Genomic DNA, 27564 nt, shown 5'->3' with positions numbered 1-27564 from the left:
CGTTGGGAATAATAAAAAAGAAGTCTATAAAAGCAAATTGTATGAACCCATTAGAGTTCCTTTAAGACAGTACAATTGGTATACAATTGCGTAAGAATGGTTTGACTTCTCAACCCGAACTCTTTTAATAGTGCTGTGATATTACAAAACCTATCTTCTCTATAAAGTATGCGATGGATCCCAGAGCTGGCAACTATGATTCACCAAATGTAATGACTACATCAGAACCCAATAAGTGTAACCTCATTCCACAGTGAAAACAAAGAACACTGTCTATCATTTTTGGAACAAATAAATATGTAAAACACAGGATGAGGTACAAAATCACAGAAAAAAATACATTGATACAATGAAAACAACAAGCATAACAAACAATACAATAAATGTAATAATAGTGTCCTGTTCTCGTATATAAACTATATTAAGAGTTTGGTTGGTAACGCTACAAGCAACATATCTGACCAAATGGCATGCAACAAAGGGCGTTCTTAATTTGAAACAATGAGCCCACCATGAGATGTTCTCATGGCTTAGTTAATTTGCAGACAGCTTCTGAAAGCTGACACAGACTGGTGGGTTAGTGTAGCCTGAAGCAGCAGTCTGTTCCACAGCTCCTACGGGAGCACGATGACAGTTCTCTTGTGAGTGCTAATATCACAAAGCACTGTGTCAAATTCTAGGCCCTCATATGAGGGCAAATGTACTGTTTTTAATAATGCTTGACAGAACTACTCCTGAACCTGTAAAACCTCTGGAATTTTAACTATAGCATCCTTTTCCAGTGGGCTACATTTTTACCTTCTACAGGAGACTTGAACACGAATCAAAAACGATTCTCCATTTGGAAATGAAATTCGTTGTCACTCACACTCTCTCATTCACTCTCTCACACTCTCATTATGTTCTCCCACACTCTCATTAACCCTCTATTCCCGCTCTCTGGATGTCTCCCTACCTTCTCTGCCAACCTCTTCTGTGTCCCTCTCTTCTTTTCCGCAGCTCTGCTTCTTCTCTTGCTTCTTCTTGTTCTTCTGTCTTCTTTCTTTGTCCGCTTCTCCCTGCTATCCGCTCGGTTAACCATGTCTAGTGGATTTTGGCAAAAGTGCGGAGACTCTGGGCATACTCTCTTTCTCCTGATTGGAGGAACGGTTGAGAGGCTGTCTCCATGGCTCCACCATTTTGCGGAAGTATTATGAGAAGGCACAATAACAAAGAAAGATTTGCAGACAAAGAGAAGCGTTCCGCAAACTCTTTCTCCGCAAATCTATCTGCATTATAATGGCCTCTCTAATTACTTCCTCAAAAGCGCATTCTTCCATTCAGGAGAGGTTATGCCCAAAGGCCCCACCCTATTTGTGGAAGTGCTCCCGGAGGCCAGGTTAACGGAGCAGACAGTGGAGAGAAGTGGGCGAAGAACAGAAGAAAGAAGACAAAAAAAAAGAAGAGACAAGAAAAGAAACAGGGCTGCGGGAAAGGATACAGGGACATGGAATCAGGGAGACATTGAGAGAGTGTGAGGGAGCACGAATAAGCGTGAATAAGAGTGAAAGAAAATCTGAGCTCTCTGCCTCATTTTTGTTTGTTTCGATGGTGTCCTTTCTCGCTTTCGGACATTTGTACAAATTGACGAAATTGACAATTTCTGTTAAAATTCATAGAAATCGGAATGTACAAGTCTATTCTGCAGTTGTTTATTAAATAGCATAGGTGCATGGTGTGTGCGCTCCCAGTAGAGTGAACCTGAGCTGGTTGACAAACCTAACCTTTTCTCATTACTCATCAGGTACCAAGCAATCACATACCCACATGCTGGGTAGACCAGCTAGACCATGCTCCTCAAAATATGGTAGTATTGGCAGCTGTTTACTGGTTTACTTATTTCAGTAACTGGATCAATATTATTATATGGCAGACCATATAATTCTTAACACATTACTATTTTTACTTATAATACAAACAAACAAGGGTTACATTTTTGTCATGTCATAATAGTGTTCTTAAGTGTCTGGCTTCATAGATGGATTTGCAATTTTAAAAACTGTAGCAAATGTGTACTTTTAATCTCGGATGACTTCTTCCGTTTAGAGTAAGAGGCATCAGGTCTGCCGTTACTGTGCTCACGGGAATTATAAACTGAGGCCTGGCAGTGTGGTTCATTATATAGTAATTTTGTGGTCTCTGGGTTTTTTGTCCTCGTTATTAAAGGTAAGTCCGATCATACTGATGACATACAATACTGGTATGTTTCCATGAAAATTTTTACAATTTAACTCTTTGGGCCTCGTACAAGATGCATATACCATGCATTATGCTACCTCCGTCACGCAAAGGGTTACTGTCTGTATTTAACTTTTTCCAGATTCAGTAATCTTTCTTTTGGTATTCAGAACATATTTGTCACGAACGAAAAGGGAGTACTGCTTGTTGGCAAACAAATGCACTGACATAAGCATCCTTAGTGTACAGAGATGTCTGCTATAGTTTGTTTTATGGTATCATACCAAGCAGCGCTATAATTCCCATGATACAGATCTGGCTTCTTCCAAAATACTCTATAAATTAAAGGGACAGCTAGGCCCCAAACTTTTTATTAAGGATGCAGTAAAGAAAATGACATTTGCTTCACAGTCCAAGTCTCTATGCTGTCTGATGTCAGTTAGACAGGAATGTTGGATGCCATTCTGTGAATTTGTAGGCACCCAAAGCATTATCCAACTGTGCCTGGGTTCAGTAAACAAATTAGGCAAACTGTTCCTTTAAGAGGACATCATCCAATAGTCTGCAAAATCTACACCAAGTCTAAGTTTTTAGATATTCACGCCTGCTATGTAAAGTACTTAACGCCAGTCAGCTCCACCACTGGCTTGACTAGTGTTCTAGAGTTTCTAACAAGACGTTCCGTGTACATGTGCAGAAAGCATGTCTCCCTACACTTTCCTGCCAGCGATTGGATGCAAGAAATGGACCATGGAAAATGGGTTCTGCTGTGGAGTTGCACTTCTCCTGAAGGTGAGTACTTTAATTGCTTATAATTCATATTAAAATACCCAAAAAGTACTTATATGCATTCTTGTTTGGTGAGGCTGCCTTGGACATTAGAAAAATCTTTTTTTTTAAGGTTAGAAAGCCTATAGAACTCACATAGCGCAAAAATTCAAGACAGTCTAAAAAAATTTGCAAAAACAGGATACATTATTATAAAAAAAAATCACCATGTGGTGTGATATATCACCAAAGTGACACGACAGAAAGAGTGGGAATTGAATAGGCTATTTAGTGATACTACTGACAGCATTTCAGGTTTCTGCCTTAAGCGAAAAAGACTCAAATTTATTAACATTCATTGGAAACAAGTAGTATATATATATATTGTATGTTATAAAAAAGCCTGTTAAAGCTGCTCAAACTGCAGAGCTGGTGATTAACATTATATCACCGAGGAGGATGCTCAGGGGGCCTATAATGCAGTTTATTTCCATATTAGTCCCACAAATTTGATACAATATTATGGGATGCTTTAATCAACCTATTTTTCAACTGTATCATTACTGATTTTTAATAATAAAAATATATATTTTATCCCAGGGTCAACAATATAACTTAATTATATTAATATTTATATCTTTCTATATTCATCACTAAAGAAGTATCCAGACCGTTCTCAAATGCTTCTGTAGCTAAAAAAGCATTTGCCACTCAATGTTCCACTCATATTCCTCACTATTCCACCTACCTCCACCAAAAACATAATTATTACATATAGGAGGGCAACGTTTCAGTTCCAAAAACAAACCTGAGGTTTCATCCACCCTTTCGTCCACCACGTGATCCTTCTGATGAACCCATTCACTGTTGCACTTGAAGTAGATTTGAGTGGCAGGGCTTGCTTTGCAGTACAAGTTAACGGGTTTGTTCTTCACAATGTAGGCTTCTTCTGGCTCATTGAGAAAATGAGGCAATGGCTCTGGAGGATCCGATGGAAATGTCTCTGGTAGCTCATGAAAGAAATCATCATCTGTAAAATAGAGGCATAAGCTTGGGTTAGGAATAACCTGGTGTTCAAAAAAGCTAATCAGACAGTTTTACTGGAGGAAAGACCCCCAGGAGCTGATCACCTTGAGCTTTTGGGTGTTTACCTCAATATATTCTACGGGTTTAAGTTATATTTTTTTATTTTGAAATTAAATGTGTTTGGTGGTTAATCCAAAACCACTGCACTAATCATTATTGTATTTTACCTTAATAGTCAAGTTTAACTGAACACTTGAGCCATGTATTTATATAGCACACCGTTTTATCTGCACTATGAAGGACGGTTGTTTGTTTCTACTCAAATAGAGTGCCCTAAGATGTTCACTCTAAAAATACCTTGTCATAGGCGAATGAGGCTATGCATGAAAATACATAGGTATTATCAACAGAAGGACTTTTCCTGTTCAAGGTCTTCTTTTCCTGAGCACAGCTCAAATAATAAACATATTTATCAACTTCAGGATATGTATTTATTTTCACAGCTCCAGGATAAATAAAATAAAAATACATATTTCAATGACATATAACCCTGAGTTAGCACTGATTCGGAATTCTACTTGTGTTTTAGTGTTAAGCACAAGGTCTAACCAAATGCTTGACTGTGCACCTAAGACCTATTAACACTCATAATTCCTGTTTTTTTTCTTTAATAAAATACAAATTGGAATACAAAATATAACAAGATTTTTAATGTTTTATTATTAACTTTTATTTTCCTTCCTTATAATACGCAACTGGAATCGAAGGGATTAGTCAACATGAATGAAGGAGGACGGTCAAATGGAATGGGTGGATTTGGTCAACCTCAATGAATGGGATAGGTCAGCCAGAATAGGTGGTTTTGGTCAACCTGAATGGATGCCCTTCCATGGCCACTGCTCTGAATGTAGAGTGTCGGGATATGACATCATATGTTGGCACTTCATGATTTAAAGCAGTCTATGGAAGCTGAACCTCTCTTGTAACCCGCCCTGTAAGCAGTGATGCACCAGGAGTTGCTATAGATATATAGATAAATAAAGCAAATAAAATGATGTCAATTTTAAATAAGAATGTTACTTTGAACTTGAAAAACAAAAGAAAAAAAAAGTAAAATTAGGTGAAAGTCAGAAGGCTTAGCTGATCAATACCAGCAGTGCTGTGTTCCCTAGGGGAGAATAAGAATGTATTTTCAATAATTACACTGATAGATTTTTGCTCATGACCGGGCTTTATTTACCGCATTCCAAGGCTCTGCTTCTTCGACGGTATATTCACAACATCATAATTTTGTTTAGCTTCATTTCAAATCTGCTCTAGCTGGACATAAAATCACAATTGTGACGGCATAATCCCTGCTTTGATTTGTTACCGCTATCAGACACAATGACCGTGGAATCTAGCGATTAGAAAGGAACAAAAGACACGAAGGATCTCAGTAATACAAGAAGGTAGGATTCACTGAGATACACAGCAGCCCATTCAAAGGGAAATTGGTAACAGATAATAAGATATTCATATTTCACAGCCATGTAGAGCTCATTTAGCTATCCTGCCAGGCTGTGCATTTACACTTGAGATTACAGATATAACAACAAAATAAGGGAGGACAGAGTACTGCATTAGCAATCTAGGCACTATTGTAAAGGAGAAAGTCGTTGTGTGGGCTCTGCAACCTCTTCAGGTGTTCCCGAGACAAGAAGAATACAAGAATCTCATTTTTTGTTTCAAAGAAGCTCAGGCAAACTAGATTGTCTAGTGGCATCATAACAACATGACTGCGTGCAGCAATTTGATGAGGGTAGGAGAGACAGGATGAAGATTCCATTATCAATATGATTATGTTACGGAGTAGCCTACATGCTGAAAGGCATAAAGGAATAAAAAAACTATTTCAGTTCTTCTCTAAACATAATACTGGGCTTGCTAACAACTTTGTATATGGAGAAGATCACAGATACCAACTTTTTACATCCATAAAGTCACTTCATAATACTTGGAAGCTCAATGTTGTGCATCTCCAAGCAAATTATGTCTCTGGTACTTAAATAGTTGCCCAGGATCCAACTTGGACACTGTGAATGCAGAAAGGACGGTACTAAAAGGGACACTTGTTACGGAAGGCATCAGGTTGTTGGAATCTCTCTCCAAATTAGTACTAATATAGACTGGTGGTAAAGCATGATGCGCTATATTAAAAAAAAAACATTAGATAGGTGTTGGAACATTAGGTTACTTGAACTTAATCTAGAGCAGGAAAAGTACATTTCTGATAGAAAAAGAAAATGCAAATATTTTGTAGCATCCTTATTAAGTGCATAGATAGATAGATAGATAGATGATAGATAGATAGATAGATAGATGGGTGATAGAGATAGATAGGGATCAATATTGATAGATAGATATCGATATAGATAGGTGGATAGATAGAGATTGACATAGATAGAGATAGATTGATAGATAGATAGATAGATAGTGATTGATATAGATAGAGATAGATCGATAGATAGATGGTACCAATGCTGATTAATATGGTATGTTTCCAGTGATTTCTTTTAATATTAAAATACTTATTTGAATATTTTTATATTATTTTGCCTCTAAACCATCTGGTTTCTGCAAAAGTATTATATTCCGTGACTATTATTTTTACCTTTTACTTATATTGCGCCAATAATTTTTGCAGCGCTTCTTACAATACATTTATTAATGGGGAATGGGGAATGTTCTAAATTAAAATATGTATTATAAGAAGCACTGCGAAAATGACACAACTAGAACTGACAGACTAAGGCAAAGCAATACATTAGGTAAAGAGGGCCGGCAAGTTTCTACTCCGCAGACTATGTCCTGGAATAAATAAATGATAATACAAGGAATCTTGCAATCCAGGAGTGCATTTACCTGTCTAAGGGAAAGGAAAGAAAGGGGGAACGCAAAGAAAAAAAGGAGAAGGATATGCAAGAGGTGGGAGGGAAGCATGTTCTTCATTTGTAATTATTTCAATTGATTATATTAATTATGTAGGTTCTATGCAGGAACTTCCAACTGCTGTGGACTACATATACCCTGGCGTATTACATGTTTCACCAGATCTGCTCTACATGCATAACTACAATTACATACCTCCCTACAGTCTCACTTTTCTTGGGACAGTCCTGATTTGTGGGCGCTCTCCATCTCCCCTAACTGGCCCAGGCAGCTGTAAAATCAATGGCTACATCAACCAGTTACCGATCTGCCTGCTGTATGTTCCTGTTACTCCAAAATTATTACTATTATCTTTTACTTACATACCACCAACAACTTACAATACATATATATATTCAAGGGGTATGACAAGACGAGAATCGACAGACTAAGACAAAACGATACATTAAGTGGAGAGGGCCGTGCTTCGCAAAATAAGTTTATATGTATCACACGCATACAAATACACAGACATTTCTTTGTGCGATTAGTAATGATTACCTGCTCGGCGTTGGATTGCCGATTTAACTATGAAACATCAAGCAGAATTTCCTTAGCTGTCTATAATGAACATATCAATCCATTTTTTGAAACAGCACAAGAAAATAGCTGCCTGAGTTAGATTGTAAAATGCAGTATCCATTACACGTGTTCAGTATAGAAAACAGGTTCTATTGAAGGTGAATTTACAAGGGAACGACGAGCCTTCATTTGAAATGAATGGTTGGGAACCTAATTTTATTTGCGTCTATTTGCTTATCACTCTGCGAGATCCTGATGCAGTGTAGCTTGTACAGAAAAGTTAACAGAAAAAAAAACATCGGAATTAGTGCAGAAGCTTCTACAAAGGTTTGATATAAAGGTCAGCCCAATATACAAAATTTTCAAGCTATGTATTTTTAATTTATGTTGATGTTCCTTAAGCAAATGTACGGTGGGATTCAGGAGAACCCCCCCATATTGCTATTTTGCCTGTTGATGAACACATCTTCTTGCATGTGATTTACTTACTGACAGTCCGCCCCAACGCTCTGTGCACACCCCTGTGCACACGCCTAGAGGTTCCTCCCATTGCTTTCCTGCCACTCATTGGCTGCTCCAAGCAGCCAATCAGTGACAAGAAATGTCAAAATTTGGTTGAGGAGCCCATCTGTAGTATATTGCGTAAATCATTGGATTGCTACAGATGTACTAAATGTACAGTTGTGATGAAATTGTAAAACATCTCACCCAGGGTCTATAAAAGTTCAGAATTACATTTACAGTCTGGTTTCTAGCCCTTTTTGCTTTGGTAAGGGGTAGCAGCTTACTACGCAGGCAGGCATGCGGCAATTCATCTGATTGGTTGATATTTGCACGAAGTTATTGTCCTTTATACCAATAAATCTATTAGAAGTGTAAGTACCATCTGCCAAATCACCATGTCATAATGGATGTCCCATATACGTTTGTTGAGAACCCCAAACCCAAGATATTTCTTCACATCTAATACCAGAAGGAAAAGTTCCAGTCATATTCCTTTACATTTAACGTTTTTTTCTATTTGTGCATACATTAGCATAAATGCCTATTTAGCAGAATTCAGCCCCAAGTCAAACATCGCTAAATGTTAAGATATATTTTTCCGTCATCTGTAGCCACTTTTTACATGCTGCAGTAGGAGAATAAATTTTAAACATCTCTACTCCAACCTATATCAGAAGTCATAAGCATGACATTGGGTCAGAGAAATATTAATTCTCTCAGGATCATTGTGGTTTTTTTTAACATTAGGCTTTTCCTTGCTTTGACACAGTAGTCCTGAGGTTGATGCACACCTCTGGCCCACCTTTTAACCCTGATACCTAATTAAAGATGGACATGTGTGAGACCAAAATAAATGATCTTCAATATTTCATAACAATAAGTCACAGCGAGGGTCTCCCTCATACATTAAGACCATCTCAATTACCATTTTATTATAGAAGGGCTCATAGATATTGACATCCGTGTCTGCTGAGATGCGGTTTATGTCTGTACTTAATATATGAATATCTATACTGTCCTCATTTTGGGGGTGTTACAGTTTAAGGCTTAATAAGCATGCATTTATTACAATGCCTAGCTAAGGAAGGAAGATGGATTGTACAATCATTTTAATAAGGTTAAGAAAATTGCCCCATCACAGACTGTTCCTGCACTTACCCTGAATAATGTTTTTTATTATTTTACCGGTAAAGGAAACCGGCTTGCTCTTAAGGGATATATCAGTCATTAAAACCATGTTTGCTCGCTAAATAAATCATAAGCGGGAATTATATATGGCTACGGTGGTACCATGTCTTCTGTATTTCCAGATATTTTTGTAGATACCAGGATCTGGTCTGCTACCTAATAATCTGCATGATACGAACACAAAAGTATAAAACTAAACAGTTCGAAAGGGTATCGGAATTGTGACTTTGATGACATACGATTTTACGTTTGGTTTGGTCAAACCATGAATTCTGAATACCAACTAATGCCATTAATAAAAAGTCCCAAAGACTGAAAATGATGAGATTCACAATTACAGAATAATAATAGCAGCTTTGTGACATCCCGTACAAAAAATCTTTCTATACAATGCTTCCATTCCCAACAAATAATGTTGGCCTCTTATTGCAGTTGTGGTTGAGAACAATTCTTGGTTTTATTATAAGGTATATTACAAAGTGTGACCCAGCAATAACCCAGACCATAGACCTTCGCACTGCTAATGCCATTTTCTGCTCAGTCAAATGTCGTATTTAATCTATGCATAAAACAGTACTTTTGTGTGGTGAACCAATCTACCAATAAAACTCAATACAGGGCTATGAGCAAGTCATATGTCCTAACCGCGAACACTGCAAATGTTGGCAAGCCTCCCTTTTTAATAATGCGCAGGGGAAAAAATAGACATTATTTATTTGGGTTAAGATATGCCTTGTAAGCAATAATATATTTCACCTAGGTCCTGGGCCATACCATTCAGGATGAAAGAGAACATATTTCATCTTGTGTAAAAGAAATGTAAAACTCTGTTTGATAGTTGATATACTGTGATTTTAAATAATTGTAAAAAAAATATATGTCACACTAATATACAGAAATAACTCCAAGATAAAAAAAAAACAAAAAACACACTTTTGACCCAACCTTCTATTTGAATTAAAGACAAAACCAGTCTTGTTCCCGTTAAGAAAACGGAAATTCTGTAGACACTGTGATAAACTGCTGGGCAAATCCATCATGCTACATTTTTATTCTTAATGCGATACTATTTCATTAGAAGTGGTTATTATTTCAAACTTCTGAAGCCTCTTCAAGTTACAGCAAGACAAAAACGCTGTTGTCCATGAGTAATTTATCCCTGTGGATCTTTAAATTGTGTTAGAAGTCCATTAGCTAAATTTTGGAGGAAAATAATGACATCTCCCAGCCAAGCTTGGCGTGAAAACAAAAAAAGCCTTCAGAAAAAATGATAACCATCTTTCTACTAAACTCTGAAGCCAGCTATAGCGAAATATGACCCATGGCAAAGAACTGGAAGTCTTATCTAGAAAATGTCTGTTTGTACACCCGCTGTCAACTGAGCAGACAGATAATATATAGGACAAGAGGAGTCCCTTGATAGCTGATAGCAATACTTACATTTTAGGGATAAAAGGGGCAATTTGTTAAATTCTTGAACAGAAGCAATAATTTCTTGTTATACGTGCAGGGAAGTACAAGGGCGTTTGCCGGTCATGATGGAACCTAAACATTTATATTTCAAGCAGTTACTACTTTGCATCAAATTCTATCACATCTAGAAAAAAGAATACAAAGGAACAGTGTATGAGTTTTCTACCAACTGGAAACCATACATTAATGTTTCCTGCCCTCAAAAATCAGAAATCCTCTTGTGGTTGGCAGCCAGATTTTCACTAATGGAGAAGAGGAGGTTCCCAGTAGCAGCTTCACTGAACCAGAATTGTGGAACAGAATGGTTAATTAAGGAAATAATGAATATGAAGCTGTAATTTGCTTTTTTAATAGGACACTGAGGAAGATAAAAGACCAAAATGTGTCTGTGCACAATATGACACAGATCCAACAATGAATAATTTGAGCAAATACAGCTTTCAGCAGAAAATGAAGACACATACGTTAGCTGAGACTTAACCCTATAAATCCCGGCATGCCGTGTGCATTCATTTAAGGGGACTGCTATGTCTATGCGATAACGGTAACATTTCTGGAAAAAATTGCCTCTTCTACTTAATTATGCATTATGCAGGGCCAGCTCAGCTTTTGCAGGAGAATCTTGCTGGGGAAGGTCTGGCACCATATATATAAATAATAAATAAATTTGAATAAGTAAATTCAGCAAGTTGAAACAACTCATCTTCTAACGCCCGCTGTAGTGAATAAACCCCATTATGCCCACCATGTATGCACAGCCCTACTGGTGACATTTTTAGTATATTAAACGTTTCCATCTGCATCTGACTCAACTGTTGAGGTATTTATGTTATTCAGATGAAAACTGAAAATTATGAAAAGCTGACAATTTTTTCCTTAAACAAGGCTAAGCTGCCCCAACACACAGATTGGCTCTATGGCAAAAATGGGCAAGTGGACTACTGGCCAAGAGCACCCCATACTTAACCTTACTGACACTCGGCTGAATACTCACGCCTGCATGCTGCAAGAGCATAAAAACATAATGTGCCATGTGTATCCAGCCGCTGGCCTTAAAGTGCCAGGGCCCCTTTTCATTACCATTCTGGCCCTGGCTGTCCTGGCATAATACATAGTTTAAGCAGGTGATTCTTATTTAACTATGCATTGTGCAGGGCAACCTGAGCTCCTATTTCAAAAAAGCTCAATTAAGTTGGCCTACAAAATAGTTGGTAATTTGAAACGGCAACTCTCCTCGCTTACTCCACCTTGGTGAATAAACATCCAATAGGTCTAAAATTAATGTAGACAACCGCTAATTAACACTTGAGAAAAGAACTTAAGTAAGACACAGCAGAAGAAGAAGAAAAAAAGCTACCTTTATTCAGAGACTTCCTATACTGGTCACAGACGTCAATGAATTGGATCTCCAAATCAGACAGTGAAGAATAGGGCTTGACAATTGAACACATTTTGCTTCCAATTTGTTCAGACAAAACAGATTTGTTTTCAAAGCAATTATATATGTGTGATTTCTTTGTGCCATATTCTTATTCATCTCCTGACAAAAGCACTATTAGGCTGTCACCCATGATCAGCTGAAGGCACTGGGAAGCCGGGTCTGTATGTGTCTAGTTGTTCCAAGTCACTATAATCTGAATAATGGCATAGACACAGTAAAGGCTCTTTCATTATTTATTTCCTTGGCTTGCTATAAAGCACCGTTATTACTTAATTGTGACAGAAAGAAACATCAGAAGAAAAAAAAAATCCATAATCCCTTTATTGGATTCTCTCAGATAAAAAGATACGAGCAGAGGATTTTATATGAATTGCTAAGACCCACCTTGCACTAATAGAATATAAATATATATATATATATATATATATATATATATATATATATAATGTTTGTCCTGCTCGATTTGCTCGATGAGACTATTTCAATAAAAAAATCCTCCTCTGCCAAACAGTCACAATGGATAATTTTATTGGCCTTTTACCCTGCAGGAAAAAATGGCAAAACACAAAATTCTCAATATTTAATATGCCACAGCTGCTTTGTGAGATAATCTAGAAGAATATAAAATGGCAATGCTTGTTAGGGTGATTTTGGAAAAAAAAAAGGTTTTATTATTTAATAGCCAGGTGTTGGCTAAAAGACGACGTTCGCTTTACGATCTCTCAAATTGGGAGCAATAATTGGGCAAAGTGAATTTTTGAAGCACGTGACCGGCCTTCCACTTCTCGTGGAAGATTACTTCATTTTTATTATTCACTTCCATTCACGCTGATGAGCTGCGCTCAGACGGAGATTAAATCATCCTGACTAAATGATAATGAAACATTTTATTTATTTAGTGCGTGCTCTACCCAAATAATATCTGCAATGCTCTCTTCTTTACTCGGAGTAATCTCTTACGATTGCAGTGCCAGTGTCTTTGCAAAGAGATATTAAATCTAAATCTAATCTGGCAGGAACCCAGACATACACAATTTGTTTTACACATAATTCAGACGATGTTGTAGTCTCGAGCATTATATTTCCATTTTACAATTCGGGCTACTCTGGGAACTTGTATAATGGGGAAATCATGAAGAGGAGTTTTGGCAAATGCCAGAGGTTAGGGATTATGATGTTTGGTCCATTAACCTTATTGGAAGGAATGAGTGTGAATTTGCGTGTTATTAATACTTGTGAAGTAGGGAAAAATAGGGCAGCCGATGAATGTCAGAGAGATGTTAGGGATAATAGGCACATTATATATATATATATATATATATATATATATATATATATATATATACTCGTCCAGTATTATATGTTTTACCTGTAGTTGATCACAACTCTCTGATTAAATATATGTTTTTGTTCCTCCAACACTGGTTTGAAGAAAAAATAGTTATGTTTTTGCCTGGTTATTGTTAGGGAATCTTTTTTTTTCCCAGCCTCAGCGCAGAACTCCCCTTTGCGACTCTTAGCTCGGTCTCCAATCAATACACTGCCTAGTTTGATGGCATTTAAATCAATACTAAGTGCATGCATGACTTTATCCATAATTACAGGGGGAAAAGCAATTTGTGTTATTACGTTTAATAGCTACAAAAACAACTGGACAAATCACCTGTGACAAAGGTTTCTTCACACGTAACGTCTTGTATACGTTAATAGAAACCAGCTAAACATAAATATTATTTGCTGATCATTTGCTTTTTATGAAGATGGCAATGGCATACCGCAACAGCCATCCAATTCTAAACAACTTGGAAAACAGCGTACTCGCTTTACCTGCTGTTCATAAAATGGCAAAAGGGATAAGAAGCAGTTCCTTTATTATGTAATAGCTGGATTCTGAATTTATGCTTTGCAATCAATTACTTTGACCATGTTGGCCAACATCTCAAGTTACACTAGGAGTTATGAACATATTTTGGATCGCTCCAGGGTTGACCCAGAGTTTCTGGGTAAAACATGGCTTCCATAGGAATTTAGGTAACTTTCTCTACCTATGCTTACTCCCCACTCACCGCCCAATCGAGGCTGTCTGGGGCTAGCCTTGTCGCATTCAATCTAGCCCTGTTCCTGGTATTGGGATAAGACCACTTTTCAAACTTCATATCATACATAACCCTTACTGTGTTGAAAAACATGGGGGAGTTTGAAAGGAAGCAGGAAAAGTGTGTCTTAAAATACAGCGCTTCAGATCACTATGTAGGGCCCAGATTGGATATTAAAGACGTGCGATGTCAGTATGACAATAATAAGCTTCAACAGACGTATTGAGAAAGTACACTGCATGTTCTGGAAAGTGTTCAGCATAGCAACTCATAGGACATATCAATTGACATATCCTCAACATACGAAGATCGGTACACCTGTGTTGGGGGGCGTAGTTAGGTAGCCACCAAAGTAGGGACTGTATGCCGCCTTTACCCAAAGAGCTACATTGTGGTGTTCAGCTTCACAGTGGGCCAAACAGGGCTGGTGGGATCAGCGATGGAGGCTTATGTTGAAACAGTAAAGCCCCCCATGGGTTTTACAGCTCCCTGTGTGGTCCGGGAAGATCAGGGAATCCCCTCAACCAGCCCATGATCCTTATTGCCCAGGAAAAAACAGGAGAGTGAGGTAGCTACAAAAAAGTAGGCCTCTCTATACATAAACATATAAAATGTAGCACTAGTTTTATTAACAATCAGTTTTTAAATGTGCAGACACTCCACTAATGGATTCAACAGACTAATAAATAACAGTGATATTTATTTGAAAGAAAATACAGTTTTATATATTTCTTTGATATGTACATATATTTCATTGAGTAGAATGGAAGTTCCTTATTTAAAGTTATCAGCCACGGTATTATGAAGTACTGATTTGGGATTTAAAGAGAGAAATGCCTGTGACATTCGACTGCGCTGCCTCTTGTAGTAAACTTTATTTTACGAGCAGGATCTCTGCTTGCCACAGAATTATTTATTGAATGCAATAACCAAGTTCAAATATGTTTACATTCACTGTTAATTATTTTTACTTTATCTGCTTTTGGAGGGAAGCAGTAAAAAAAAATTTATGGATCCTTATAAATATGAATTTCTCCAGAAATTTGTTTGATAACACAAATGTTTCCACAGACTCCGAGGCCTTTATATTTTCTCATTTATGGTTGTAGTGAGGTATCGGAAAACATGTATAAATATGTGTAAATGTGTTTCAGTTTCTTACTCCATAGATTGTTCGATAAAAATCATAGCTAACGCAGAGATTGTTTATGTGGTTTATATATTCGTCTCTTCCGTCTTTACGTAATGGCAAAATTAAGGGGTAAATGCACCCCAGTAGTAGTAAATCGCTAGTAAATCACCTGACACTGAGTATCTTGAGTTTCTGCAAGATAACATGCAAAAAGAGGATGGGATTGTCATGCCCCTCTCACCCTTACCTGCTCTCCCCTGCTGTCCTCCGTTACAGCATGCCATCCACAAGCTCCGCTATCGCGTAGTAGGCCAAAGCCCCGGACTGTAGTAGCGGCGTCTTCCCGCGATCGCGGTAGCGCGGTAGGCCGAAACCGCGGCCTAAAGTTTCAGCAAACCCAAGGAATGACTTCCAGGTGTTGTCCAAGCATCAACACAATGCAGTACACCTGTAGCAGGGTGGTAACACCAGCAATCCCCATTAAGCATCCACCAATGAAGGCCACATACAACACTAATGAATCAGGTGCTATGGATTTAACCCTGCCTAGCAACCAATCCAGTAAGGAGCTTGTTCAGCACAGGGGAGGAGTAGATACCTGCAGCACTATAAAAACCCCTCCAATTGTGAACACTGTACTCCAGTGTTCCAGAACTTTGGTTCCTGTATGTCCGTGGACTTCAGCTTCCTGTTCTCCTCTGCTCGCTCTGCTACAGACACTCTATTGGATTCTTCGTTACCAGACCTTCGGCTTCCCTATTGGACTACCCCGTTTGCCTGTTACCTGACCCTTGCCTGGACTACCGTTTATTCTGCTCGCCGCCTGCCCTTGACCTATTGCTTGTTTACTGACACCGCTTTGGACAATCCTCTGCTCTTACGCTCCCAGCCCAATCCTGACAGGGATGCTCACCAAGAACAGACAGCCGCTTAGTGGCCTGTCCTATGGTGTGTCCCCGCTTGGGAGCTGACCACTGTTGGGTTTACAGGGTTCTAGATGGAGCTTGATCCAAGGTTTTGCCTATTAATTAGACCGGGAAAGGAGTGAAGACGTATGTAAAGATTTTCCAGAATGTTCAACCCAAGGCGGTAATTAACAGCTCCAATTCATTTTGTGTATGTTTAAGGAGTTATACCTGGGAACATTCTGAATGAGATGACCATGAGATGACTTGGAGTAAAAACTCCTCAATAGTTAATATTCAACTTTACTTTAGTCAAATGCTGGTACACTTTGAAACCCTAATTTGTCAGATCAGAAATCTATCCTTAGTCACGTTGACTGGATTCAAACAACTGTTTCAAAAGAAGCGCTAATTGGAAGGCACAAATGTCTTCCTATCAGTGTAGAATCAGATCCTTCAGATGACACATGATGAAGATATTTGGTCTCAGAGAGACCTCAGGGAAAAAATAGTTGTGTCCTTGGATTAAAATTCTCCAGGTTGCAAGGCCTGAAATAATTATCTAGTGATCCCTATCTAGTATTATTCCACTGTACTACAAAACCGCTACTGTGTTACCACTGATATACGTATGTATTCCTAATTCGTCTGGTTTCCAGCTGTCAGAAAAGATCCAAAAGACAACACTCAAATAACTCTATAACGTTCTTACATATCAAAGTAATGCAAGATAAAGTATAATTATATACGCAAAGCCTATGCCATGAAGAATATAATCATTTGATTATTTTTTACAGCACTGCAAAGATATAAAACAAAAAAAAAATATTTTGTACAACTTATCCTCCTTAACAATAGTCTCTTCACATCACACAAAGGTAAAATACACAAAAACATACGTTGCGCAATTCCGTAACAATAGTCTTCTTGGGAATAGATTATAAAGCCTTGGGTCCTAAAACTGAAGGATAATATTAAGCAGCATCTGCTTCAATTAAATACATTTACAAGGGGTATAGCCGCTTCATATTGCCGCTTTTAGCATTAACAAACACAGCAACTATTCTTCATGAACATCTACACCAGCCGAACCATGTAATTATATAAAGGACTAGCCACACACTCCTGTTGGATGCTAATTTTGTTGAGCTTGCTAAGAGAAATTGCTATTGACTGCTTCCATTAGGAAACTATTGACCCTTTTCAAGAAAGGGAAAACCAGGAGACGCGTACATATTTCATCTTTTCAACGTCAAGCTGGAATAGGCAGTGAAGAGGATACGGCTTATTTAGGCTGAAATTACAATATTGCAGGCTACATTACCTAGAGTTAATTGCTTAATCAATTTAATAGAACAACTGTTCTCGATTTTGGGGAATGCGGTTTCATAACCGTATGACACAAGAGGTATTGGCAAGAGGATTGTTCTAAATTAATTTTAAGTGCATGATGTTAAAATCTACCCCCAACACTTTAAATGGCACAGAAGGACACGTTGCTTTTAAGGGTGGGGCTTTACTTTGACTTTCTATGTAATTTTAGGATTTAAAATAGTTATTTATGTAACCAAGACATTAAGAATAATTTCTATTAGATATGGAATTTAATAGAAAAAAATTCTATATACGTTATTGTGACTTTTATAGCTGTAGATGGAATTCTATAGAAAAATATTCTATATACTTTATTGCGACTTTTATGGCTGTAGAATTTAATAGACATTTCTTTGGCTATGGTATTTTTATTCTTATTATATAATTTTCAATTAAAAAAAATCGGTATTAGGCTAGGTTTCCACTTGGGTTTTTGTCCTGCATTTTTTTCTTGATGAAAAACGCCAGGAATAACGCCAAGAAAACTGCCACTGCATTTACCTGCGTTTTGGCGTTTTTTCTGGCGTTTTAGCCTTTCTGTGGAAATTGCTTTTTTTGAACTTAGGCAGTTTTTCCAGCCTTTACACGTTGGAATTTTCACCCAGCTAAAAGGGATTAGGATAAATGGCAAGTATCTGCCCCCTCCTGATGTCATTTACTTGGTAGAGTTCTACTTAAACTCGCCCCGGCGGACCCTTTTGTCTCTTTTCTGTGGTTTGTAAGGCATGCTTTATTCCGAATGTCTGCTCCTCTAGGAAGATTGGCCCCAAATGATGGTGCAAATTGTTTGCTGTTGCTTTTGGCATGCAGGATCCAGTTGGGTATGTTTGTTTGTAATGGCATGTTTGTTACAAATGGTGTAAAATTCAATATGAACTTTGTTTTGTGTGAAACTGTTTGTTTCCAGCCTATTTCACAGATACTGGGTCCATCCTCTGCATTGTAACTGTGGAAAAAAACGCCATACAAAACGCCAAGGCAAAACCCACATGGCTTTTTCATGGCGTTTTTTCTCTTCCCACTCATGTTCCTACCTCTCGGTATTAATATACGCTCGTTAACAACTCTTGCTTCAAAAACACGAGGCACTAATTTGGAAAGAAACTAAACACTATCTGATTGAGTTTACAAACTTATTAGAGAGCTGCATATGTCACAAAGTGTGTGGCCTAGCCAAATGACAAGAATATAGAATGTTTTAGAAATGGTGCAGAAAAAAAGGAAATAGTAGGTAATTTAAATGAGTAGCTATAACTAAATCTTTCTTTTGTAGATGCTAGAGCCACTTCAAAATAATTGAACATAAAACTCTAGCAAATACAGATATTCAAATATTAAATTATGATTTGGTCTCATATTAAACCAACACAAATAGGCACCTAGCTACCAAGAAAACATGGCGGATGGGCAAAAATATAAAGAACATGCAATTATAAAGTATTGGTAATACTTTTTTTTAGGAAAAAAATACAGGAGTGGCTGCTGTTGGATCGATGGCCTTTAAAGTGGCATAGTCCTAGAGCTTCAGCTTCATCAACACTCTATATCATCCCTACCCTGTGGCATTGCTGTTGGCGGCTCAACGATGCCCCTCACCTTCCTGCTCTATAAAAGCTACAGCCCTCTATTACTAAATATATAGAGTTGCATTCCTTTATTTAAACGTTATAACATGTTTAAAAGTAAAAAAAAGTGAACGCTAACAAGTATTACGGTTAAAAGACATTTTGGAGCAAAACTGACTGTTGCTAATAAGCAGTCTTTATAATGAATGGAGTGATGAACAGTTAGGATAATACAGAGGCTTCTGGATTTACCCTTCAAAGAACGGCTGTAACAACACAAATTACAAAACATTTGTGCCTTACCGCTGCGTCTATTAAACAGTAGATAATATTTTAGACTGTGCACTTTTAGACTACAGTAGGTGTCCTAGTATTCATCACCGACAGATGGGAAATGTAATTAGTTAAGGCTTTTCAACATGCTAAGTGCTTCGGCAGTTGTCTTAACCCATTTATTCTTGAGTGGCACAGGACATGCTATAGTATACTGAACAGCAGTAAAACATATCAAAAGCAAGGTTTATTCTTAATATTTATACAATATATAAAATGACATAGGAACTAGAGAGGTTTCTTCTGTTTATGTCATGAATCAAAGAGGAGCACTTATTGGTATGCCTACTGGTGTTACTTAGGGCTTAATGGGGACTTCCTTTGCGTTGTTGTGACCAATTAATAGTTGTTTAATTAATGGAGACATTTATGAAAAAAGGAATGTATTTCATTTATAAACACATGTTCAGCTGTTCATATGCATTTGTGGATGTTCAGGGCTGTAGAATACTACAATACACTCATACCCACCAGATGTTCTCAGCTCCAAGCAAAAGAGGAGCAAGGGGACTTGTGATCCAAAGAGCATATCTGGGAACTTGGCAGATTTGAACTAGGTCTCTGGGTGAAGCATTTTTGAGCTCCAGGCAGGGAAGCATCATTCTATCACTCAGGTTCTGCCCGCTCCTAGATATTTTCTACCTACTGCTGCCTGATGTCCACGTACTACTATAGCCACAACCCCAGAAGAAGGAAACTACAGGCAGCTAACCCTAGGAAATTCCAATGCATGCCATTGAGGGACTGTTCTGAAAAAAAGGACACTTGGCAGTTAGAGTCCTTCCTTATAATGAATGCTTGACAGATGTAGGTAGGAGATGGTTCTATTAATGTAAGGGAGATTTACAAGAGGATGGTAGATAAATGAAACAGCACCATCAGAAAAATCAAACACTGATGAAGATCGTAGTCTTACGTTGGGACAAATGGGCAGACTAGATGCCACCAAAATGTATGTCTCTATATTTCTAACCCTTGCCCAGAAATGAACACTGAGCTGGATGCATGTTATAATTTGATACTTTTTAAATATAAAATGGTTATTTGTTGGCTCATGAATGCATAATGTCCAGTATATGTCATTTAGAGTTCTAGAGGGTGGTATTGTTGGCAAATGTATGCATGTGACAAAATACCTACGTTGACTGTTATGGCCATTCACAGCAGGTTTGCTAATCTGAGCTCGGATTCTAGTGCCAATTGTTATTGACTATAAATGGTAACTATAAAGCTGCATTGTCTACTTTAAAGGGAAGACTCCTCTGGGATTCTGAGTTCAAGTTCATTTAAACCTTAACAAACTTTACATTTCAAACAATATCTTTAGGGACCTGGAACAGAATTAAGCTTCCAAATCCATCATCATTGATTTTGTCTTTGTGCTACTGGGACACATTAAGGTTATGACATATACTAAAATAGCACAGAAGCAAATCCATCCAAAGTAGGATAGCAATGCATTTTGTTCTAGTCTTGCAAAATATCTGTGTTTTTTACAGGGTTAGTAACAACACCTGCACTGTGTCCTTTTACCTACACTCCTAGTTCCGCCAGATATCTATAGTCCTCAATCATTTTATATGGTCCACAATCTGCAATTAAGCCAGATAGACTAATTTTATTAAGGACACGGAGGCTCCTATTATAGTGCATTCTCTTTCTTTATTACTACTCCCTCAGCAGCAAAAAACAAGGGAAGCAGTTAACTGAAGAGAAAAACATATATAAAGTGCCATAACATATCAACCAATCAGCATAGATCCAACATATCAAAAGGTGAGAGACACTGCTGCACTTCCTCTTTTCTTGCTGCTCCCTCAGCGGACAGTTAAGTATATTTGCTCTTTGTGTGTTTTATACATTTGATTTTATTATTGATTATTATTAATTTCATATATTATTTCATATATTAATTTCATATTGATCTCTTACTGCCTTTTTTCCTGCCTTCATTGTTGCTTTCTCCGTATACCTTATCTTCCCTTTATTCGTTATTGTGCCTGCCGTTTTTTCTCCCTTGTAGGTCCCCTTACCTTTAGGTTCCTCCGTTGCTTTTCCGGGTCGCGGTGCTCTTTCTTGAGCTGCCGCGTCTTCGGCCGGTTTTGTCGGCGGGTGCGTTCGTTCGCGCCGCCGCTCTGCCCTTCAGCAGAGCGGCCTCTTTCCTTGGCGCGTATCTGTCGGTTTTCTTTGCTGCCGCGTCATCGGCCTTTCGGCCAGCGGCTGCGTCTCGCGCATGCGCTGTGTCTCGCGCGGCGGCCATTTTCTGTTGGCGCGTGTCTTCAGATTTCTCCTCAGTACTGCTGGTGTGTTTCGTCTCGTTTGGCGTTACGGTTCCTCGTTTTGCTTCCCTACGGGTTACTCAACCCTTCACAGGTTTCCTTTGTTGTTTCTGACATTTCTGTGGCTCTAATTAATTATCATGGATCGTTTGAACGATCAGGCTGCCCCTGCTGGTGCTACTGGCTCCTCTAGTAGGAATCATGATGATGATTCCCATCCTCTATCCTCAGAGGATTTTCAATCATTATTGGATGCCACCATGTCTCACTCTATCACTAAGGCATTGTCTTCTGCCATGGGTGTTATGTCCCATTCGATTTCACAATCTATCCAGCAGGCTTTACTCCAGGTGCCTGTTTCCTCAGCTCCTGTAGCTGTGCCCATCCCTCCTCCCTTGGGCAAAAAGGCCCTTTCTAAGACTAAACATTTATCCCCACTCGTGACTGACAGCCATGTTTCTGTCATGATGGACAATGTTACTGCTCCTGTCCCTGAGTGCGCTGGTGTACCGCGCAAAAGAGTCCCTGACCGGACAAAAGCGGCCAGACATTGGAAAAGAGCTAAGGCTCAAATAGATTCATCTGAGTCTGATGAGAGTGGTGATGATCTTGATTCCTATAAAGACCCGGGTTCTGATTTGTCTGATGGGGATGACTCCCCTGGGTTGGCCATGGGTTCTGCTGAGGATGATGTGGCCCATTCCCTTGTCCCCCCTGGGGACACTGATGATAATGTCAAAGACCCACACGGCAACCCACTTTTTGATCCGGATACCTTGCGTCACCCGAGGTCGGCCGAGTGGGATCCACCGGCTCACATTGCGCAGTATCTCGCACTCCGAGTGCGCAAGCCTCTCTCTAAAGAGAGTAGGCGTAAGCTTAGGGCTGAATGCCCTCGGCCTATCGTTCCTGATGAGGTTTGTAAGACCCCCGAGGTGGACCCTCAAATTATTCAGTTCCTTTCTAAGACCGGTTGGAAACCCAGAAAGGGCTTGGAGTTCTCACTCCGTCACTGTCAGGACAAACTCCTGGACGGTTTCGGCCCCATTACCAAACTTTTTGAGCTGCTTGAGGCGGGCAAGGCCTCCCCTGATACCTTTGATTTTGACGAAGCCCTCGGCTGGCTTCAACGTCTGGTCTGTTTAACGGGCAATGCGAATGCCGCCCTCTGTGCCGAGAGGCGCAAATCCATATTGATTAAAATCGAGCCCAAGCTCGTCAACATGGCTACTCAGGAACCGGGCCCTTCGGCCAAGGGGCTCTTGTTTGGTGACTCGTTCGTTAAGAACGTCGGTTCCTTCGTTAAGACCTTTACTGCCCTTGATAAGGCCCAGTCTTCCATGAGAAAAGTTTTCGCCCCCAAGGTTTTTGCAGGGGCTGGGCGAAGCAGGGGCCGTTCGTCCGGCCGTGGTTCCAGATTCATTGGAAACTATAGAGGCTCCTTCTCTCAGCGCCAGATCCCCGAGCATCGATCGACGCCCTTCTTTCCTTCCAGAGGTCGTCCTGGATCCACAAGAGGTCCCAGAGGTTACTTCCCATCCAGACGCCCTTACGGTAAGTCCTTTTTCCCTTCCTCTCGCGACAGTGGGTGGTCGTCTGGCGCATTTTGTCCACGTCTGGGCTCAGATTACCTCGGACGCTTGGGTGTTAAATACTGTCCAAGGTTATCATTTAGAACTGACCGTTTTTCCTCGACAGGCTCGGCTTCCGCCTTCCCCCCAGTTTCCAGCCCTTCAAAGGCGTCTCATTTCAGAAGAGGTAAGATCACTTTGCCGCAAAGGGGCTATTGTTCCTATCCCCATGTCTTCTCCCGGGTTTGTCAGCTCTCTATTCCTGGTTCCAAAGAAGGGAGGGGGTGTCCGTCCGGTCATCAATTTACGTCCCCTCAATGCTTTTGTGGTGTATCACCACTTCAAAATGGAAGGGATCCATTGCCTCAGAGACCTCTTGTTGCCAGGGGATTGGATGGTGAAATTGGACCTTCAAGATGCTTACTTCACGATCCCAATCGCGTCCTCTCATCAGGATTTTCTTCAGTTCCTATGGGACGATCAGAAATGGCGGTTCACCTGCCTTCCCTTCGGTCTCTCGTCGGCCCCGTGGTGTTTCACGAAAGTGATGAAGCCGGTGGTAGCTTTCCTTCGTTCTCGGGGGGTGCGGCTGATAATATATTTGGACGACATCCTTATTATGGCTCAGTCCCCTTCTCTTCTCCGTCTACATCTCGATTGGTCTCTCCACCTTCTCCAGTCCTTGGGTTTTCTCATCAATGGAGAGAAATCCTGTTTCGTGCCTTCGCAGACGATGGAATTTCTGGGGTTTCAGGTAGACTCAGTTCAGCAGTCCCTGTTCCTTCCTCAGGCCAAGATCTCGGCTATCCAGAAAGAGATCAGGAGATTGCTGCGCACTCCAGTGGTTACCGTGCGTCAGATTGCACGAATGATAGGTCTGTTGTCCTCGTCCATTCAGGCCATATTTCCAGGCCCTCTCCATTACAGGGCACTGCAAAGACTAAGAACTTCTTCGTTGTCTTCCGTTCCCTCCTACGAAAGCTGTGTATCTCTAGACGACGAATCCAAAGACGAACTGATGTGGTGGCTGTCCCACATGGAGGCCTGGAACGGCAGGGCCATCTTCGGTACCACTCCCGACGTAGTTATCGAGTCGGACGCAAGCTTACATGGTTGGGGAGCGCGTTACGGGACTGTATCTACAGGCGGCAGGTGGTCCTTGGAGGAATCATACCTCCACATCAACTGTCTGGAGCTCTTGGCGGGTTCGTTCGCCGTCCGGAGTCTAGCACCTTCCGATGCCCGTTGTTCCATTCTTCTGAAGCTCGACAACGTAGCTGCGGTGCGTTATATCAACCACCTCGGGGGCACGAAATCCAGGCTGTTGGCTTGTCTCGCAAGAGACTTCTGGAGATATTGCCTTCTTCATGGGATCTCAGTTACCGCTGTACACATCCCCGGTCTCTCCAATTTCACGGCGGATTGGAACTCTCGTTTCCTCCGGGATTCCGGGGATTGGCGACTTCACCCTTTTGTCTTTCAGAAGCTTCAGCGCCTATGGGGTCCGATGGAAATAGACTTATTCGCGTCTCGTCTGAACACGCATCTCCCGACCTTTTTCAGCTGGAGACCAGACCCGGAGGCGATGGCCACGGATGCGTTCCTTCAACACTGGCCGCCAACGCTTCTTTACGCGTTTCCTCCGTTCAGCATGATTGCCCGGACGATCCTGCACATGATTCGTTGCAAGTCGTCTCTTGTACTGATAACACCTCTTTGGAAGTCCCAGCATTGGTTTCCCAGACTGTTGGAGACGTCGTCAGATTTTCCCAGGATCGTTCCGTCCTTCAGGGATCTTCTCCTCGATCCGGACCTTCATCCTCACGACCTGATTCTGCTGGGCAAGCTTCGGTTGGTGGCTTGGCGTGTTTCCGGGGACCTTGGTCTGTCGAGGGTGTTTCACAACAGACTCTCCTCCTCTTGGCCGATGCTTGGGCTCCGGGAACTAGAAGAGCCTATGCCTCTGCATGGCGATCTTGGTCTTGCTGGTGCCTGGGCAGGTCATTGGATCCCGTTTCGGCCCCTCTGAATATGGTTCTGTCCTTCCTTACGGACCTCTTTCATGGCAACAAGGCCTATCGTACGGTCAATTTATATCGCTCCGCCATCTCGGCTGGCCATGTCCCTCTTGACGGGGTCCCTATTGGCCAACACCCTATGGTTTGTAGGTTACTTAAGGGTATCCGTTTCTCTAGACCTTCTCTTCCACGTTATTCTTCTACGTGGGATATTGATGTTGTTCTTCGCTTTTTGGAGGCTTGGTCCCCTAATCAAGACCTTTCTCTCAAGGAGCTTTCTGCGAAACTGTTACTTCTTCTTTGCATACTTTCCTGTAAACGGGTTTCCGATGTCAGGGCTTTGGATTTTTCTGCTAAGGTCTACCGTCCGGATGGTGTCTTGTTTGATATATCTAGAAGGACGAAGACCAATATAAAGTCGGTCTTCTATCCGTCCTTCCCGCTCAGGCCTCTTCTCTGCCCAGTCCTTTGCCTCCGTGAATATGAGTCTCGCACTCGAATTCTTCGGAATCCTTCCGTTCTCCCGTTGTTCATCTCTTTTAGGCGACCTCATGGTCCAGTCTCTTCTCCTACTCTTTCCAGGTGGCTGCGGTGGATCTTGCAGCAGGCAGGTATTGATATGTCCATTTTCTCCCCGCATTCTGTTAGAAGTGCTTCGGCGTCCAAGGCCCTGGCGGTTGGTTGTCGCATGGAGGATATTTTAAAGGCGGCAGACTGGTCTTCGGATTCCACATTTCGGGAATTCTATCTTCGCCCGGTGCAGCATTTTTCTGAGCGTTTGGTTGATCAGCTTTGAACTTGCACTATAATAGGAGCCTCCGTGTCCTTAATAAAATTCTAAGATTTTACTAGTCTCATGACATAAAGTCATGATTTTATTAAGGACACGGAGGCGAGTATTATTCCCTCCCGTTCCCTTCCCTTCATTTGGGTTTCTTTACTGTTATTATCTTCAATGTTCGTTGTGATGTATTTATAATACGGTTTATTTATTGATTCATTTCGGATAGTTTCTATGTGTTTTCTGCTCGTATGTTTATGTGGCACTATTGTCTTACGGTTGACATTGTCTTACCTCATTTAGTGTTGACCGTTCCAATTTAGTCCTTGATTTCTACCGTTATTCTTTTCTTCTGTTCTAGTTTGATGTCTTCTGGACTCTCCTGACCCGTTGTCCAAGGTTTCCGATGTCCATGTTTGTTCGTGTGGAGTCGCTTCTGGGCTGATTACGTTCGCAAGAAAAGAGGAAGTGCAGCAGTGTCTCTCACCTTTTGATATGTTGGATCTATGCTGATTGGTTGATATGTTATGGCACTTTATATATGTTTTTCTCTTCAGTTAACTGCTTCCCTTGTTTTTTGCTGCTGAGGGAGTAGTAATAAAGAAAGAGAATGCACTATAATACTCGCCTCCGTGTCCTTAATAAAATCATGACTTTATGTCATGAGACTAGTAAAATCTTAGAATTATGCTTGCATAATAAATACAACAATCTAATATTAACAAGAAAAAGTAATATAAAAACAGACAGATGTATTAGCAAGAAGACATGTAAGGATCCATTTAAAATCACATGCATGCATCTTTCTATATCTGCTCTTTCTGCTGGTCCACCATAGCAGTAACTACTAGGGTGTGATGTCATCTGTCACCTTCGGTAAAAGTGACAAGAGTCATGCTGGCAAATTTTGGAGATTATTCTTAACCATAGAAATATAGTAAAAAAAAAAAAGCTAAGTAAATGAATGGAGTAGATTTTCTTTGATATGATTCTGTTAAAAACAGAGGTGGGACCATCATTAAATTCTGTCTTTGTAGAAAATTAGCTTGCTAGTATCCAGTGACATATTCATTATCGTGTTGCCTTAGGTCTGACCCAGGGCAGCATCCCCCAGTCACCCACTCTGCATTGGCTGTCCCCATTACCGAGGACTGGAATGTGATGTCACATCTTGGTGCTCCATCTCTTAATGGTGTACAACAATTAATAAAGCACTATGGAGGCTATGCCAACTTTGTACAGTCCTAATGGAATGATAATAATGTGTAATGAGCCGGTTGGAGAGAACTTCCTTGTAGCCAGACCATTGGGCAGCGGCAGAGGGGCTTCTGGTCATGGATCGGCTGACCTAGGCCAGAATAGGTCACTGCTGATATTACTGTGCATTGTGTGGGCAAACCT

The 27564-nt window shown here is 40.2% G+C and overlaps 1 protein-coding gene across 1 annotated transcript in view; it reads right to left on the bottom strand.

Annotated features, from left to right (window-relative positions):
- The window catches only part of LOC149284090 (netrin receptor UNC5C-like), a 165974-nt gene that overhangs the window by 52071 nt on the left and 86339 nt on the right, over positions 1 to 27564 (bottom strand). Inside the window, exon 2 of the mRNA XM_089497134.1 lies at positions 3794 to 4015. Coding sequence (XP_089353260.1) covers positions 3794 to 4015 — 222 coding nt within the window. The remainder of the gene's footprint in view (positions 1 to 3793; positions 4016 to 27564) is intronic.

Source organism: Sceloporus occidentalis, unplaced genomic scaffold (assembly GCF_023333645.1).
Source record: "Sceloporus occidentalis isolate IW3139 unplaced genomic scaffold, rSceOcc1.0.p SCAF_99, whole genome shotgun sequence".
Classification (NCBI taxonomy): domain Eukaryota; kingdom Metazoa; phylum Chordata; class Lepidosauria; order Squamata; family Phrynosomatidae; genus Sceloporus; species Sceloporus occidentalis.
The sequence above is the reverse complement of the archived record's forward strand: the minus strand, read 5'-3'. Positions and strand labels throughout refer to the sequence as shown.